The sequence below is a fragment of the Sinohyriopsis cumingii genome, chromosome 16 (assembly GCF_028554795.1).
Source record: "Sinohyriopsis cumingii isolate HCF-2022 chromosome 16, ASM2855479v2, whole genome shotgun sequence".
NCBI lineage: Eukaryota > Metazoa > Mollusca > Bivalvia > Unionida > Unionidae > Sinohyriopsis > Sinohyriopsis cumingii.
In genome coordinates, this window is record NC_142976.1 from 56,361,455 (window position 1) to 56,376,800 (window position 15,346).

General features: G+C 34.8%; 1 protein-coding gene across 2 annotated transcripts in view; it reads left to right on the plus strand.

Annotated features, from left to right (window-relative positions):
* Positions 1-15,346, plus strand: part of LOC149780464 (uncharacterized) — a 146,627-nt gene that overhangs the window by 122,951 nt on the left and 8,330 nt on the right. For both annotated transcript variants that reach the window (XM_089937406.1, XM_089937407.1), the window contains exons 22-25: positions 3,816-4,019; positions 5,862-6,117; positions 6,978-7,162; positions 11,402-11,554. In XM_089937406.1, coding sequence (XP_089793532.1) covers positions 3,816-4,019; positions 5,862-6,117; positions 6,978-7,162; positions 11,402-11,554 — 798 coding nt within the window. The remainder of the gene's footprint in view (positions 1-3,815; positions 4,020-5,861; positions 6,118-6,977; positions 7,163-11,401; positions 11,555-15,346) is intronic.

Sequence of the window (15,346 nt, forward strand, 5' to 3'; positions counted from 1 at the left end):
ACCTCAACAAGAACAACTCAAAACCATATCAAACCAGGTCACAATGACCTGTTTTTCATGTGTGAGTGAGTTTTATATTATCAGCTATTGACCATCTAATCAGACTTGACATATATTTTAGAAAGCTTTGAGAAAGTTTATAAGGCTTAATGTAATTATGGCATAATAGATATTCTATTCAGCAAAAGTGTAAGGGGGCTGCCTACCTATCTTTATTTCCAGTTTTTTTCGAAAGATCGAGTTTTAAGACCACCCTTTTTGAAAGCAGTCTTCAGAATCGCCCACTTCCACATTAAAATTACCAAATTGCTTTAATCCAGAAGCTGTTTTTATGTGTAATAACTTGTTTAGTTTTGACCACACACCAGTACCTTGATCAAAGTTTGTTCAAGACTTGCATTTAAGTTGTGGCAGAGGCCTGTTGATTTGGGGATCAAGAGGTCAAAGGTCAAGAGCATTGCAGTTCAAAGGAAAGTTGGCTTTGCAAAAAAACTGTTGTTCTAGAGTAAGTTCCTTGATCAAACTTTGTGAATGGCTTGTACTTGGGTAATAAAGGTCAGAGGTCATGGTCATGGTGATTCTAATAAGTAAATATTAGTTTCTGCATGTGAAGGTTAGTTCAAAAGCACATACCTTGAATAAAGGTTGAGGTCATTTTGACCCATTGATCAGTAATCTTTAGAGTCAAACTTACCCTAATCTTCCATTCATGTTACTCATGTTGAGGATAAAATTTATTTAAAAAAGAACCCAAATGCTTACACAGCAATGACAAGGATTGCCATATGTGAAACCCAGCATGGAATGGAATCTGCTTATAGTACACTATCCTGGGACTCATCCTTTTATGTAATAGTAAGCAAGAATGTGGCTGTTGTTCATTTTATACTTGAGAAAGAAACACTGGCTCTAAATATTCAGTTTGAAAACCTTTAATGTGCATATATCAATTTCTGCCAATCGGCCATAATGGGATACAGTCAGCTGGTAGTATGCCATAATGGGATACAGTCAGCTGGTAGTATGCCATAATGGGATACAGTCAGTTGATAGTATGCCATGATGGGATACACTCAACTGGTAGTATGCAGTAATGGGATACAGTCTGCTGGTAGTATGTCATAATGGGATACAATCAGCTAGTAGTTTGCCAGGGTGGGATAGTCGGCTTGTAGAATGCCATTATGGGATACAGTCACCTGGTAGTATGCTGTAATGGGATACAGTCAGGTGATAGTATCCCTTAATGGGATACAGTCAGCTGGTAGTATGGCATAATGGGATACAGTCAGCTGATTTGAGGGAAAAGTTTAAATTGAAAGATTGATGATCGGTTTACCAAAACCAATTAACCATCAGTTTTAATTAGAGATATTTTTCTTTAATTTTCACAGAAAATGTCATTTTTGCATGCTTGGAAAGATTTATCATTGTCCAAGAATTTTTGAAACTGACAACAAATTTGGCTGACAGGTGTTGCTAATTAATGACCAATAATAGTGACGTGTGAAATGGCCAGTCTGCAAGTTAATAAACTGGTTGGGTGGTGATGCATTAAAAACATTAAAATTAAAGGTGTTTAAACAAAATATTCCAAAGAAAATTTTAATCATTTATCATTGATTATTTAAATTTGTAATCAAATGATCCATTGTTTGACTTCCAAAATATCCTATTACCTCAACATCAATCCTCCATACCAGTCTCAGTGGTGAGAAAAATATTTTCCATGCACTTATCCCTGGAACAAGCAATTAGCAAGAGTTATTACTTTGTGTCCCCATTATACTCAACACAGTACAATTCTCCACTACACTGCTTACACTTTTACTGTAGAACCACAGGTACCCAATGCATGCTTGATACTAAAATGGGTCCAAAATGATTATGTTCTAATACATATCTCCTTAGATAAACATACAGTTAGAGACAAGGTTTGTAGCTTAAGAAATTGCAGTTGCACACATAACCCTTGATTTGTTAGTGGCATACAGTGAAATATTTCCAGTATCTAACTGTCAAACATGTTGGTTTTGATGAGCAATCACACATCCTTTTTAGTTAGATATGGGAGAAGTTAAAAGAATGTCAATTTTTTTAATTATTTTCATTAAGTCAGACATTGTTACACTTGCCCCAGATCAATAGTATTTTCAAGACTGTGGCTTTGTTAATATGCTGTGATACCAGAATAAAGATGCCAGCATGTATTTATATAAATGTGTAATTACTTTTCACAAGACAAATGCCAGTAACTTATATTTGAAAGAATTCCAGACTGTCCCAGTTTCCACCCAGTTTCTTACTAAATGAACTATTTTGGTGAAACCTCCTTTCTAGAGAGTTACACACAAGTGCCATATAAAGGAAAATGCTGATTGGCTGAAAAAAATTGAAAGATTTCTAGGTCATTACCCCAACCAGATTTTAACCAATCAGCTGTTGTCTCTTTATTACCTAGTTATAAATAGATTATAACAACATGCATTGTCTGAAAATTGGTGGGAATCAACTGAGACATTTATAATGCTCTCTTTTACATAACTTGGTAGTGTGTTTTTTTAAAGGTAATTTCATGCTTATAAAAATATCTGCTGACGTCTTCCCATTGCCATGACAATGTATCAATAAAGCTTCAGTCTTGTGAATACCGATGACCTGTGGCAACTGTAACACTGCCTGATCAAATGAAAAGATTTTCACATTCTTTGCCTCTTTACTGTGAAGTTATCTCACTCCTAAAGATGTTTGATTGCTCATTGATAGAGAATCATTTTCTTGACATTAAACCGATGCCCAAATCAGTGAAAAGAGTCCCAGTAAATGCAGACATCGTTAAGAAATCGAGGGTTAAGGGTGAAAATGCAACATAATATATTCATAATGGTTACATATTTCAGTATCTAGCTTACATCAGGTACCTCTGTCAAAAAACAAAGATGTTTTATTCGCATTATTTTCTAGACTGACAACATGTAGGTAGTTTTTTTATTTATAACTTATGCATGTTAAGTGATGTTGAACTTTGGTTAGAAACTGCACTCAGATTTATTCCCGAGGTGAAATTCTGCATCTACCTGGCCTATGGATGAGTATATAGTAACAGTTTACTCTGCCCAGCCAATTTTTAAGGGATCATGATGAGTGCCTTTCCCGAGTTTGCAGTCTGTATATTGTAGTCTAGGAGACACTAAATGAAAGGGGATTTGTGTTTATGTGTAAACATCTTGTTATTAATAGTCAGAATTTTATCTTTTAGTCCACTCAATTTACATATGAATGAATGGGTGGAAATAACGAAATCAGCCCCTCTCAACTTATACTCCACATCGACTTATCACCCAAAAAATACATTTGCTTATCTGTTTCTTGCAATTAAAATGTTTGGGAAGTTCATGAAAATAATTTGTTATTAGAAAGATGTAACTAAAATAGTTCCTTTTCTACATCTATTTTTGCTATAACCAATATCTCAGAGTAGCAACTTGACACTCTCTTAACGACAAAAGCAGCTAAACCCATTGACCTGGTTACTTTGTTTACTATTTTTATTGTTTGAATTCTGAGACATTTCAGTCAGTTTAAATAATGAATTTCCACTGTATGATAAAAAGAATAACATTACTTTTTAATAAGGAATTCTAGTGCCTCATTGTAGGGAACACTAGTACCTTGCTATAAAAATACCAGTACCTCATTATAATGAATACCAGTACCTCATTATAATGAATACAAGTACCTTGTTAAAAGGAATGTCTTTCCATAATGAAGCACTACTGCATATAATGTCCTGTTATTGTATCGTCTTTTTTCAGATAAATTGTGCACTCTGCCAGAAATAGAGCACGGCGGAATCATCTGCAGCCGGAGCAATACTGAGTCAAACCTATGCAGTATAAACTGTGAGCGGGATTATGCAATCAGCCCTCTTCCTGTTTTTAGAAAGTCCTTCAGTTGCAAGGACAAGGAGAAAGTTGATGTACTCAGTGATGCCATGAAACGTTATACACCATGCCTTCGTAAGTTTCCACAATATTTTTCCCATAACGACATTTTGTGTTATTTGTAGTTTTAGACCTTTTTTCAATTACCTGTCTAACCTACTCTAACAGTTCTGTCAGTGAGGAAACACAGTGCCTCTAGATCCCAATAAGGACATCATGGTGGATGCTTGAAAATTTTGCTATAGCTATTAGAACCACTCATATCGACATTGAATTTTTAACAAAACACTAATTAAAATGTCTTGTTACTCCTAAATGAAAATGGTGACAAACTGATAGTCATACAGAACAGCACCAGTTTCATTTTATGACCAAGTAGACACCATAGAAGCCATATTGAAAATCTTGTGATTGATACTTTTTGTGAAGCTGCAAGGGACAAATTTGATACTGCTAAAACCTGCCTGATATAAAAATTCATTAAAATAGAATACATCAGTAAGGTCAAAAAGGTCGATAATTTTAGATAGCTATTTTGAATAAAAGCATAAGAATGTTATTCATGTCCAAAGGTCATTTTTTTACACATGCTCAAAGTGTAAATGCAAACCCAGTCCCTGTGTGCAATTAAAAATAGATGCCATGCAGGATATTATGACAGCTCTGTTGAGCAGATGGTTATATTAACATGGGGTTTTACAGGAACACTTCTTACAATTTCTGGTTGATCCTAAACTAAAATGTTGCTGATAGATGGTGTTCATCTTGAAAATCTTGTTAGCATTAATGCTCTTTAAGGGACGGTCATATCAACATACGGGTTTTGCAAAAACACTTCTTACATTGTTCTTGGCCCTAAATGAAATGATACCTACATCTCCTAATTGCCATACCTACAAAAAATTCTTTCTTGTTATTCCTGTATTAAAATTATGCTGATTTAACATCCAAAATGGCTGTCTTGTTAGCCATCTTGAAAATCTTGACATGGGCACTTATCATCTTACGGATTTTCACAGAAACACTATTATAGCAATGAATCATGGTTATGAATCAAACTCTTGTTCATCTTACCTCCAAAATGACACCATAATGGCCATCTTGGAGTCTCATCATCCCTACTAATCTTGCATGATGATGGCACTGACATGGATTTCATTAAAAAAAACACCTCTTGCAATATGTAATCGGGTTTTTAATAAAAATGGTCTAGATCTAGCAAGCAACATATCTGCACATTTGTGAAGGAATTTGAAAACCAGACTTGATTGACCTTGGTTTCAAGTTCATGGTCATTGCTTGCATTTTTAAACTTCATTGAGTTTGTGAAAAAGCGGTTTGTTAATGTGTAGGATAATTTTTATCAGACTTTGTATTTCAATGAACAAGTTGATAACTTGCACTCAGATGAAAGGTCTTGACTCTGTATTATTTTGGCTGTACTGGCTTCAGAGAATGATGACAGATACAAGTATGAATTAATTTTTATCAAATTTAGTTGATGAATACCTTGAACAATGCCACATAAATGACTGTTGCTGTTGCTTTTGTTAATAATTATTACAGACTTAATCAAACTTATTGCATGGTTATACCTTAACATTATCTGAGAAAGGTTAAATGACATGGTATCAGGCTCAAGGTCAGTGACCTTGACAAAGAATTTCCAGCTTCACTGACATGTATTTTATGATCCTGTTAACAAATAAGAAAAGATTTTGGTAGTCAAATTTGGTATGTAGGAGTCTCTCAAGAATATATGAGATACTGTCACTGCTTTTCAATTGAAAAGAAGAAGCAGTCTTATCTTGGATTCCTGGAGGTTCTTTTAAGCCAGTAGAGTATCACAATCAGGACCCTTTAGGGACTTGTTTATGAATTGAAGACTCATACAGTCCGTTTTATTTCAAATAAAAGGTCGGGAGAGTCCCTCATTGCTGAGACAAGAATTCCGTCTGCTGTTCCGTGAGTCAGACAAAGAACATGAAAGCAAAGTGTTCCAGGAGTTGTCCACAACTGTCCTAGATCACCTCCAGACCCTGACTAAATGTAAACAGGACAGGTGTTCAGTGGGACCACTTAAGCAGGCCTGTTCTCCCAACACATGGTGTTACCAGGAAGTTGCATATAAACCAACCTTTGGTATAATTTTCAATGTAACAGTGTCTAACAGGTGAGATTAAACATCAGTAGGTGTACAAAACCATGCCAAAACAACATTTTCCCTGTTGGTCACATTGTCAAGAAATTTTAATGGAAAACCATGTGTGGAATTACCCACCATATATGCAACTTCTCATCACTTAATGCATAATTTATTGAATCTTGTTCATCTTGTTGATTGGTTAATTTTATCATGTACATCTTGTTGATTGGTTAATTTTATCATGTACATCTTGTTGATTGGTTAATTTTATCATGTACATCTTGTTGATGGGTTAATTTGTCTGATCATTCTCTAAAGTGTCTTCTTCTTGAAGTGTAATGCAACCAAGTATCAGCATATATCTCAAACTCATTTTTAATAATGTAATTTTTGTTTAATTAAAGTAGAGTTTATTTTATTGTCCATTAATAAATTTTGGAATTTTAATCTGCAATCTTAGCTGTTCTTACTGTAATTTTTAAGCTTAAAAATTAAGGCTAGATTGTAAATCTGTTTGAGAGTTAAAAACTTGTAACTTTATTTATTTCTCAGTCAGTTTATGTTTTGTTTGATGTTTGGCATTTTAAGCTCATGAATGAAATAATGGAAGTCAAGTGCCTTGCCTGGGGAACCAGCAGCTTGGTCTGATGGTAGGATCCATAACTGACCAACTTACCAATAAAAGTAAAAATACTGACCTTGCCCATAGTTTAGATAATGTTATATTTTTCACATCTTCTTTTGCATCATTGTAACTTATTATAATGATAGAATGCTAGCACAAATTAGATTTTGCTTTGAAACTTTTATGAGAGGGTTACATTTTTCTTTTTGATTTTGTGATCACTCTGAAATAATTCAAATACATCCATCTTTCATCATAACAGTTCTAAACCTGAAGACACAGACCCCTATGAAATCCTGTTGGATGTCCACCTGTCCCTGATGGGGCTGTTTTCAACCCCACAGCTGCGTGTAGATAGTCAGTACACCACTATGATAGATGACATGCTGACCAGCTCTGCACAGTGGCTGTGTGCACCAGGAAAAATGGCAGATGAATATACATGTGGTAAATATGAAAGTTATCTTGGTATGACAAGCGTAGAGAAAGACAGACTTAATCATGAAGTTAAATTACTGTATTGTTGCGTAAATATTCATACCCAGTATGTTTTCATTCACCATGAAACAGTCATTGACCATCAAACTGACCCAAAAGCCAAGTAAACTTACAGTACAGCCTTTCAGATATGATGTATTTTGTCTGTTGTGCATCCATCTACATTTGCTATTTTCATCTTCTCAAATTCCACTGGACCATTTTCAACCAAACACAACAGAAATCATTCCAACTTGTAGAGCTTTAAAATTTTTGCAAATGATGATAATCAGATATCAAATATGGGTCTCGATGGTTAAAATAGAAAGAACTTTAAATGACCTCTTCTCAAAAACTGCTCAACAGAATTATACCAAGTTTGACCGAAAACATCCATCTCTCAGATGTATACAAATGCTGATATGCTATCAATTATGGATACTTTTATTAAACAAAGAAAAACATTGAAAACACTTTTTCTCAAAAACTGCTCTACAAAGTTTGACCAAATTTAACAAACAGCATCATACAATTAAATACTTTTAGCATCATGCCATTAAATACTTTAAGCATCATGCCATTAAAGACTTAAAGCATTATGCCATTAACAACTTAAAATGTCATGCCATTAAAGACTGAAAGCATCATGCCATTAAAGACTTAAAGCATCATGCCATTAACAACTTAAAATGTCATGCCATTAAAGACTGAAAGCGTCATGCCATTAAAGACTGAAAGCGTCATGCCATTAAAGACTGAAAGCATCATGCCATTAAAGACTTAAAGCATCATGCCATTAACAACTTAAAATGTCATGCCATTAAAGACTGAAAGCATCATGCCATTAAAGACTGAAAGCATCATGCCATTAAAGACTTAAAGCATCATGCCATTAACAACTTAAAATGTCATGCCATTAAAGACTGAAAGCATCATGCCATTAAAGACTTAAAGCATCATGCCATTAAAGACTGAAAACATCATGCCATTAAAGACTTAAAGCATCATGCCATTAACAACTTAAAATGTCATGCCATTAAAGACTGAAAGCATCATGCCATTAAAGACTTAAAGCATCATGCCATTAAAGACTGAAAACATCATGCCATTAAAGACTTAAAGCATCATGCCATTAACAACTTAAAATGTCATGCCATTAAAGACTGAAAGCATCATGCCATTAAAGACTTAAATCCTCATGCCATTAAAGACTGAAAGCATCATGCCATTAAAGACTTAAAGCATCATGCCACAAAGACGTAGAGCATCATGCCATTAAAGACTTAAAACATTATGCCATTAAAGACTTAAAGCACCATGCCATTAATGACTTAAAATGTCATGCCATTAAAACTTAAAATGTCTTGTCATTAAAGACTTAAAGCATCATGCCATTAAAGACTTAAAACATCATGCCATTAAAGACTGAAAGCACCATGCCATCAGAGACTTTCAAATTTCTGTATATGATGCAAGAGGAAGACAAATGATAAAATTTCACACTGATATTAAAGAATGATGACATATTGATATACATACACCGCTCCCTCGATAACTCACGCCCGGATAACTCGCGATCTCGCTTATAACTCCGTGTCCGTCTTGGCTCCCGATTTTTTCCAGAGAAAATGTATTTAAAATATCTTTAAAATATGCTGAACATGAAAAAATTACAATAAGAATTGATAAATTAAACCTTGATGCATTGCTCGTTTTATCATCGAAAATGGTGATTAATGCTCGTAAAAATATAATCCATATTTTGAAATTTGCAAGTTCTAAAGAAGAATTAATTTCAGAGATCTCGAAAATGCTTAATTACGTGTATTTGGATGCCAGTTTTTGATCTGGGACACAGAAAATCACTGAGGCGGGAGTCCTCCGTACGCATGTAATAGGTGCGCGGGAAAATTCAAAGATTTGCCGGTCCTGTTTCAACCATCTGCTTTGTGGGAAAATGTGTTGATCAGTTAACTGTGCTGATATTTATAATGACAGAATTCAGTGACTGAAAGACTCTTTGATGTACTGCTGCCATTTTATAAGAGTACATTAAAAAAAAAAACATGATGCAACAGCTAGGCAGCTAGTTCAAAGGCTTTGACTGACGGCCGAGTGAGAAAATGTACTGATATTTAGTGACTGAATTCAGAGGCAGAAAGACCCAGTTTTAAAATCCTAGCGAGACCTCTGTTTAAAGATATCATATATTATGTAAGGTTTTATGATAAATAGTTGTCAGTATACTGTAAATAAACAGTCTGGTGAAATAGCGATCAATGAAAACTTCTGGTAAATGCTAACAGGTGGCAACAGAGAATGAAATAAACACCAATTAAACGTCTTCCTGTGTGAAAGTCACATTCTAATCCTTTAATTCCGTTTCAGTGTAAACATTATAACCACAACATATTCTGTTCATTGAAAATATGAAAAGAGTCAATCGACCGTCACATCGAAACCCGTGAGTACTTCTATGAGAAGCTAATTACATGTACATGCCGGCTTTGTTTTGATCAACAAGTCGGGGAAGTGTTTGTTGCATTAAAAAAAAAAATCAATTACAAGAGACCTCGGGTGCTGGATTAAGGGTCTTGGAGCTGCCTTTGACGTAAAGCAAAACAGTAACAGAGACAACGACGATGATAGTGACTTCGAATGTTTCAGTGAAGCTGATGTCATTAATGCCGAGGCTGTTTGGGAGAAATTCATACAGACTCATGGTCCTGAGATGGGCATTTCTCTTGATGATATGGAGGAGTGGATTTGTGCTGACAATGATTGCCCCACAGCAGAATACATGTCAGATGAAACTATAATTATTTCTATAGCGAACAAATTTGCAGCAGAAGACGATTCTAACTGGAGTAACACAAGTGTTGAAAGTGATGCAGACGCAGATGTTGCACCCCCCACCCCTCTGCACAGGAAGCAATCAAATATTTTGGTATTGCCATAAGGTGGCTGGAGACCCAAAATGTTGACTACGTAAAGCTCATGCAATTGAGAAATCTGAGGGATTTTGCTCGGCGGCAGAGAAACCAAGGAGTAACACACACATAAAAAAATTAACTGATTTTTTCAAAAAGTGAATTGATATTTGTCAAGCGTGGCACAAACGGCACGTATTAACTTGTTCTAATTTACGTTGTTTTAAATTTGTAGACCAATTAAATATGTTAGTACTGATTAACCCTTGTTTTTTTTGTTTTCCATTTTACTTCTATCGCATTCAGATCTATCTATTGTTTGATCGACACTGTTTCTCGAAGAGTCTATCTTTTGTATATAAAAAAAACGTCTAATTTGGATCAAACAATAAAACTAGAATGTATCCAATTCAACATAAAAATTAGTGACGTAGTACACAACGTGTGAAGAGGTACACATGTTAAGCGAACGGAAACCACGTGGAATAATGTTTTCGATGATCGCCTCAATATACTGTAATTTATCCTGAAATTAATGTTGTCCTATGAGGAAATAATAAAGTACACCGTTATGAAGAGATATTTATTAACAGTTAATCTCAGAACGATTATAAAGTGAGTATTCAACAGTATAATCTGCCTACCCCCCCCCCTTATTTCTCCGTTATGTCGTCAATCACTTTATTGGTTTTGGGCTTATTTTATAGGTCCCTCGATAACTCGCGCCTCACTTATAGTGCGGTCGTAGTTTCTGGACCCCGATGTGCACGAGTTATCGAGGGAGTGGTGTACTCTCATTAGATTAGAAAAAGACCCATGTACGATGGAGACAAACTGTATAAAGTGTGTTGGACATCAATGGGTGTTAAGTCATTGGAGTGATGGATGGATGGACATACAATGCAGATCTACCATTGCCAAAACAAGAGAAAGCTGTAAACACTTTGCGAAAACCACTCAAGAGAATTTGATTGTTTGACAGTAGGCATCTTGGCATGAGTGATTTTCTCTCCAGTTTCTACAAATGATGCCATTCACCTTTAGATATGGCCACTGTTATTTAAAATAGAAAAATTAAAATTTAAATGATTTGTTCCCTGAAACTACTTTACAGAATTTTACCATATTTGACAGAAAACATTCTGATAATGAAAGTCTTCTGAATTTGTGCAATTTAAGTGACATAAAGTGGGAAGTTTCTATTAAAAGAATTGTTAATAATCTTTGATGTGTTGACCATAAAAGTGTTAATGAATTCATTTTCTGTCCACCTTTCCAGTATCTTGCCCACCAGGTACACTCCACAACACTACCTCTGACCAGTGTGAGTTCTGTCCCCAGAATACATACCAGACCAAAGAGGCACAGACAAGCTGCATGCATTGTGACTCTGGGTTAATCTCACCAGAGGGCACTACTACGCCATCTCAGTGTAAGTTTGAATTTCAGCATATACATGTACCAAAAACATTGAATTCAGATGAGTGTTGAGGTAAGATTTAGATGGGTCATTACACATGCTAGTCTTTTGTTCAGCTCCAAATTACTTCCCATTCAAGATAGATTTCACCATATTTTCAGTCAGTCTCAATAAAATTATTATTGACAAAAGTTTTAAATTGTCAGTTAACCACTCCCTTGATAACTCACGCCATGATAACTTACGAACCAGCTTATAATGTGAGGTCAGGTGTGGATCCCATTCTTTTGACCAGAATTTGCCAAAAGTTTATCCCGATTTGTTGAACTTGAAGAAAATTACAGACAAAATTGGTAATTGAAGCTTGACTATATTGCTCGTTTTATCATCAAAAACATTAGATAGGACCCGGAAATTTTAATCAACATTATGAAATTATCAATTTTTAATAAGAAATGATATAATTTGTTACATTTTCTTTCCAAATGACATTTTTAGTACACCATAAATAATGACATTCAGCGAAATTTTGATCAATGAAAATTTTATTTACAGCTAGTGGAGAGAGTACTTTAATAAATAAATACCAATTAAATAATATTTTGTCAAGTGAATTTGTATTTTAGTTCTGTCTTTATAGTCATTTTAAGTGTAAGCATCATAAGTGAAATGTGTCCTTTTGTATTTCAACATAAAATGTTTCAATCTACTGTAACAGCTATGTCCAAGAGCTTTTCTCTGAAAACCTAATTAAGTGCAGACCATGTTTTGATATCGACTTGTGGAAGTATTTGTTGTATTGTTGCACTGTATTAAAAGCTGACCTCCCTTGTATTATCATGTTACTTGTGTCTTTTGTATCAAATAAAGGAGGTGGAATAATAGATGACTTAAACGGCATGCAGATCCTATATATGTAAGATCTAGCGGCCCTGGTCATATGTCAGGTAAACTCATTTAAATTGATCTAGCAAACACTGCTATAGATGTTATTGTGTATGTAATATAATCAAACTACCTTAAATTAACCGACTCAATCACCGATGTGATCAAAGATGGTAAGGCAACCAAGCGAAAATGAATACTTCGGAAAGTAAAGAGTTTTTGTTTCACAAATAAATGGACCATTATGAAGAAATGACTTTCAGAGAATTCCTGAATTGACACTTATAGATCCTCAAGGATGATAAGAAATTTCACTATTACTTGCAACGAAATCACAGCATCAATATTTTACTAATCAAACAATACAGAAATTGAGTTTCGACTTAGATGATTGACTCGTTAATTAAATGTCACTAGTTTTTGAAAAAAGGAATCTTGTTTGGTGGTATACCAGCAATTAGTCTGATTCCCTGCTTTAAAGACTTGCTGCTTCAGACTTCACTCATGCATAACACTCAGGGAACCAGACTAATCAACAACAACAAAAGCAGTGACATAATACACAAATGTTTTTGTGTGCACGTAATAGTTGATGAAACCAGTTGGAATAATGTTAATGATCTTTCAGATGATGGGCATCTTGACAATAAAGGTAATTTATACAGAATAACGAACAACTTTGTTAGAAAAAGCTTTTATTGACAATTATTCTCAACATGATTATAAAATGATGATTCAAACATTAAACAGCCCATTCCAATCCATCCTGGTTTTCTCTTTGTCTAGTGGGGATGGCATCACTTCCTTTTTTATTGTGGTACATTAGTAACTTGCTCCCTTGCTTATAGTGGTGTCTGTTTTTGGATCATGTTGTGCATGAGTTATCGAGGGAGAGGTGTATTTAAAACTGGACCCCAGTGTCCTTTTTAAGTCGCACACTTACAAGTTAATTATGCAGTTTTCCTTAAACATATGAACTTTTTAAAAAATTGAGAAAAAGATTTTCATGGAATCAACTTATTATTTGAGGATAATGCACACAATAGCAGTCAGCTCTTCAGGGGAGGTAATTGTAACTGTAACATTTTAGGAAAACAAACTACATTTCATCTTTATAACCCACATGTACATAAATAGGCGGCATTCAGCTTGTGAGTACAACCACACATCCATCCCTCTAATGTCCAAGTCCTGGGTGTAACTCCTATTCGATTACCACATTTAGACCACATTTTGTAAGTGCATTTTGGGATGTACCTTGTGACCTACTTTTCAGAGTCTATTTACACATAGTTGGAATTAAAATTCAGTTTCTAATTCTTGTTCCTTTCACCAGTCAATACTAAAGCTGTAATACAGCCACGTTATGTAAGAAATGGGTTACATGTTTAAAGTGGGTCACTATTACCTTCTTTTCAGGGGTTTTATTCAACAGAGCTCTAGATAAGAAAAAATTTACATATTTGTTGCAAACAAATTAACTAAAAACATGTAATGAAATTTGAAAAGCATTTAAATTGTGCAAAATTTACTTTTAAGCATTTAGTTCAAAGTGGCATATTGCTTGTGCTGTTAAAACAGACAACATTTTCTGATGATTTTCTTGATTAATATAAACTTTGTCATTGGGACACGCTCCAGATGCCCCAATCATATTTAAAAATATTAAACTTGATTGTGAAAATACTAACTTAAAATAGAACACCTATTACCAACCATACACCAAATTATCCTCGGTCACTATGGCCTTGGATGCGTTGTAAAATGCATGACTAATGTCTTCTTTGACCCAGTCTTGTATCATAATATTGTTTTGAGATGTTCACAAAATGTTCAGTCAGATTTTTAAAAAAGGAAATTTGTTTCAAACATGTGAGTAAGATACTCAGTTTATTAAGTTCTTTTATAGAGCTGTGGTCAAATCAGACCTAACCATCTCTTACAAAGCCAATTTTCTATCACAAAAGCCTGGACAGATGGCCTGTAGGAGGCACTGTATATACACAGATTATGGCATTCCTTTCTATTATTCACCTTTCTCTCATATGCCCTTGCAACAGCCCATAGCAACATCTCTAGTGCGACACCCCATGGCAACATCTAAAGACAGTTACGAGATAGCTAATCCAATTTTACTCCAGAAATTACAGCTACCTTATATACTTGCTTATAAGATGAGTCCAACTAAAAACTAGCAGATCTTGGTTGGTACAGTTTGTTTGGAGTAATCAGTAGAACAAACATAGACCCTGATCTGCAGGGGCATTATGCTATGCCAGATCAGAATCTTTGTTGTTTGCATTTTGACTCGACTTATGAGTGAGTATATACAGTTTTATTTAGATTTTTTAAACTGTATAGAAACCTCTCAAAATACAAATTTAATGATTTTTTTTCCATACTGAAAGCCTTAAATTTGATAATCCATTTTACTTCCCATGTCTTACAGTAGCATGCTTTGCTCATGCAGTCTGGGAAAAGTTGTCTACTCTGTCACATAGCTGTTACGAGTAAAGAAAGGGCAGATGAAACAGCCAAAGCTACCCTGTAGTTACCCATTTCCAAATGGAAGTACCCATAATTGAAGAATAGTATCCCACATAGATGTAGTGATACTGTTTTGATTATATCTAAGATAACACATACCCAAGTCGTGCATACCTCCTGAAAAAAGAAATTTACCTGAATGCATGCTGTGCAGATGTCTACTGACAGTGGAACACATTCTTGTCAAGTTTATTGACTTTCACCCTGTGAGACAGAAGTTTCTTATGTGAATTCCATTAGCCCTTTATCTCATAATATCTATTGCTGTGTACGTTTTCAACACACAAAGCCTCTGAGTGCATAATTGAAGACATGTTACTGAATGATTCTTTGCATTTAGGCCTTCTTGGAAATGTTAGAGCAGTGTAATAT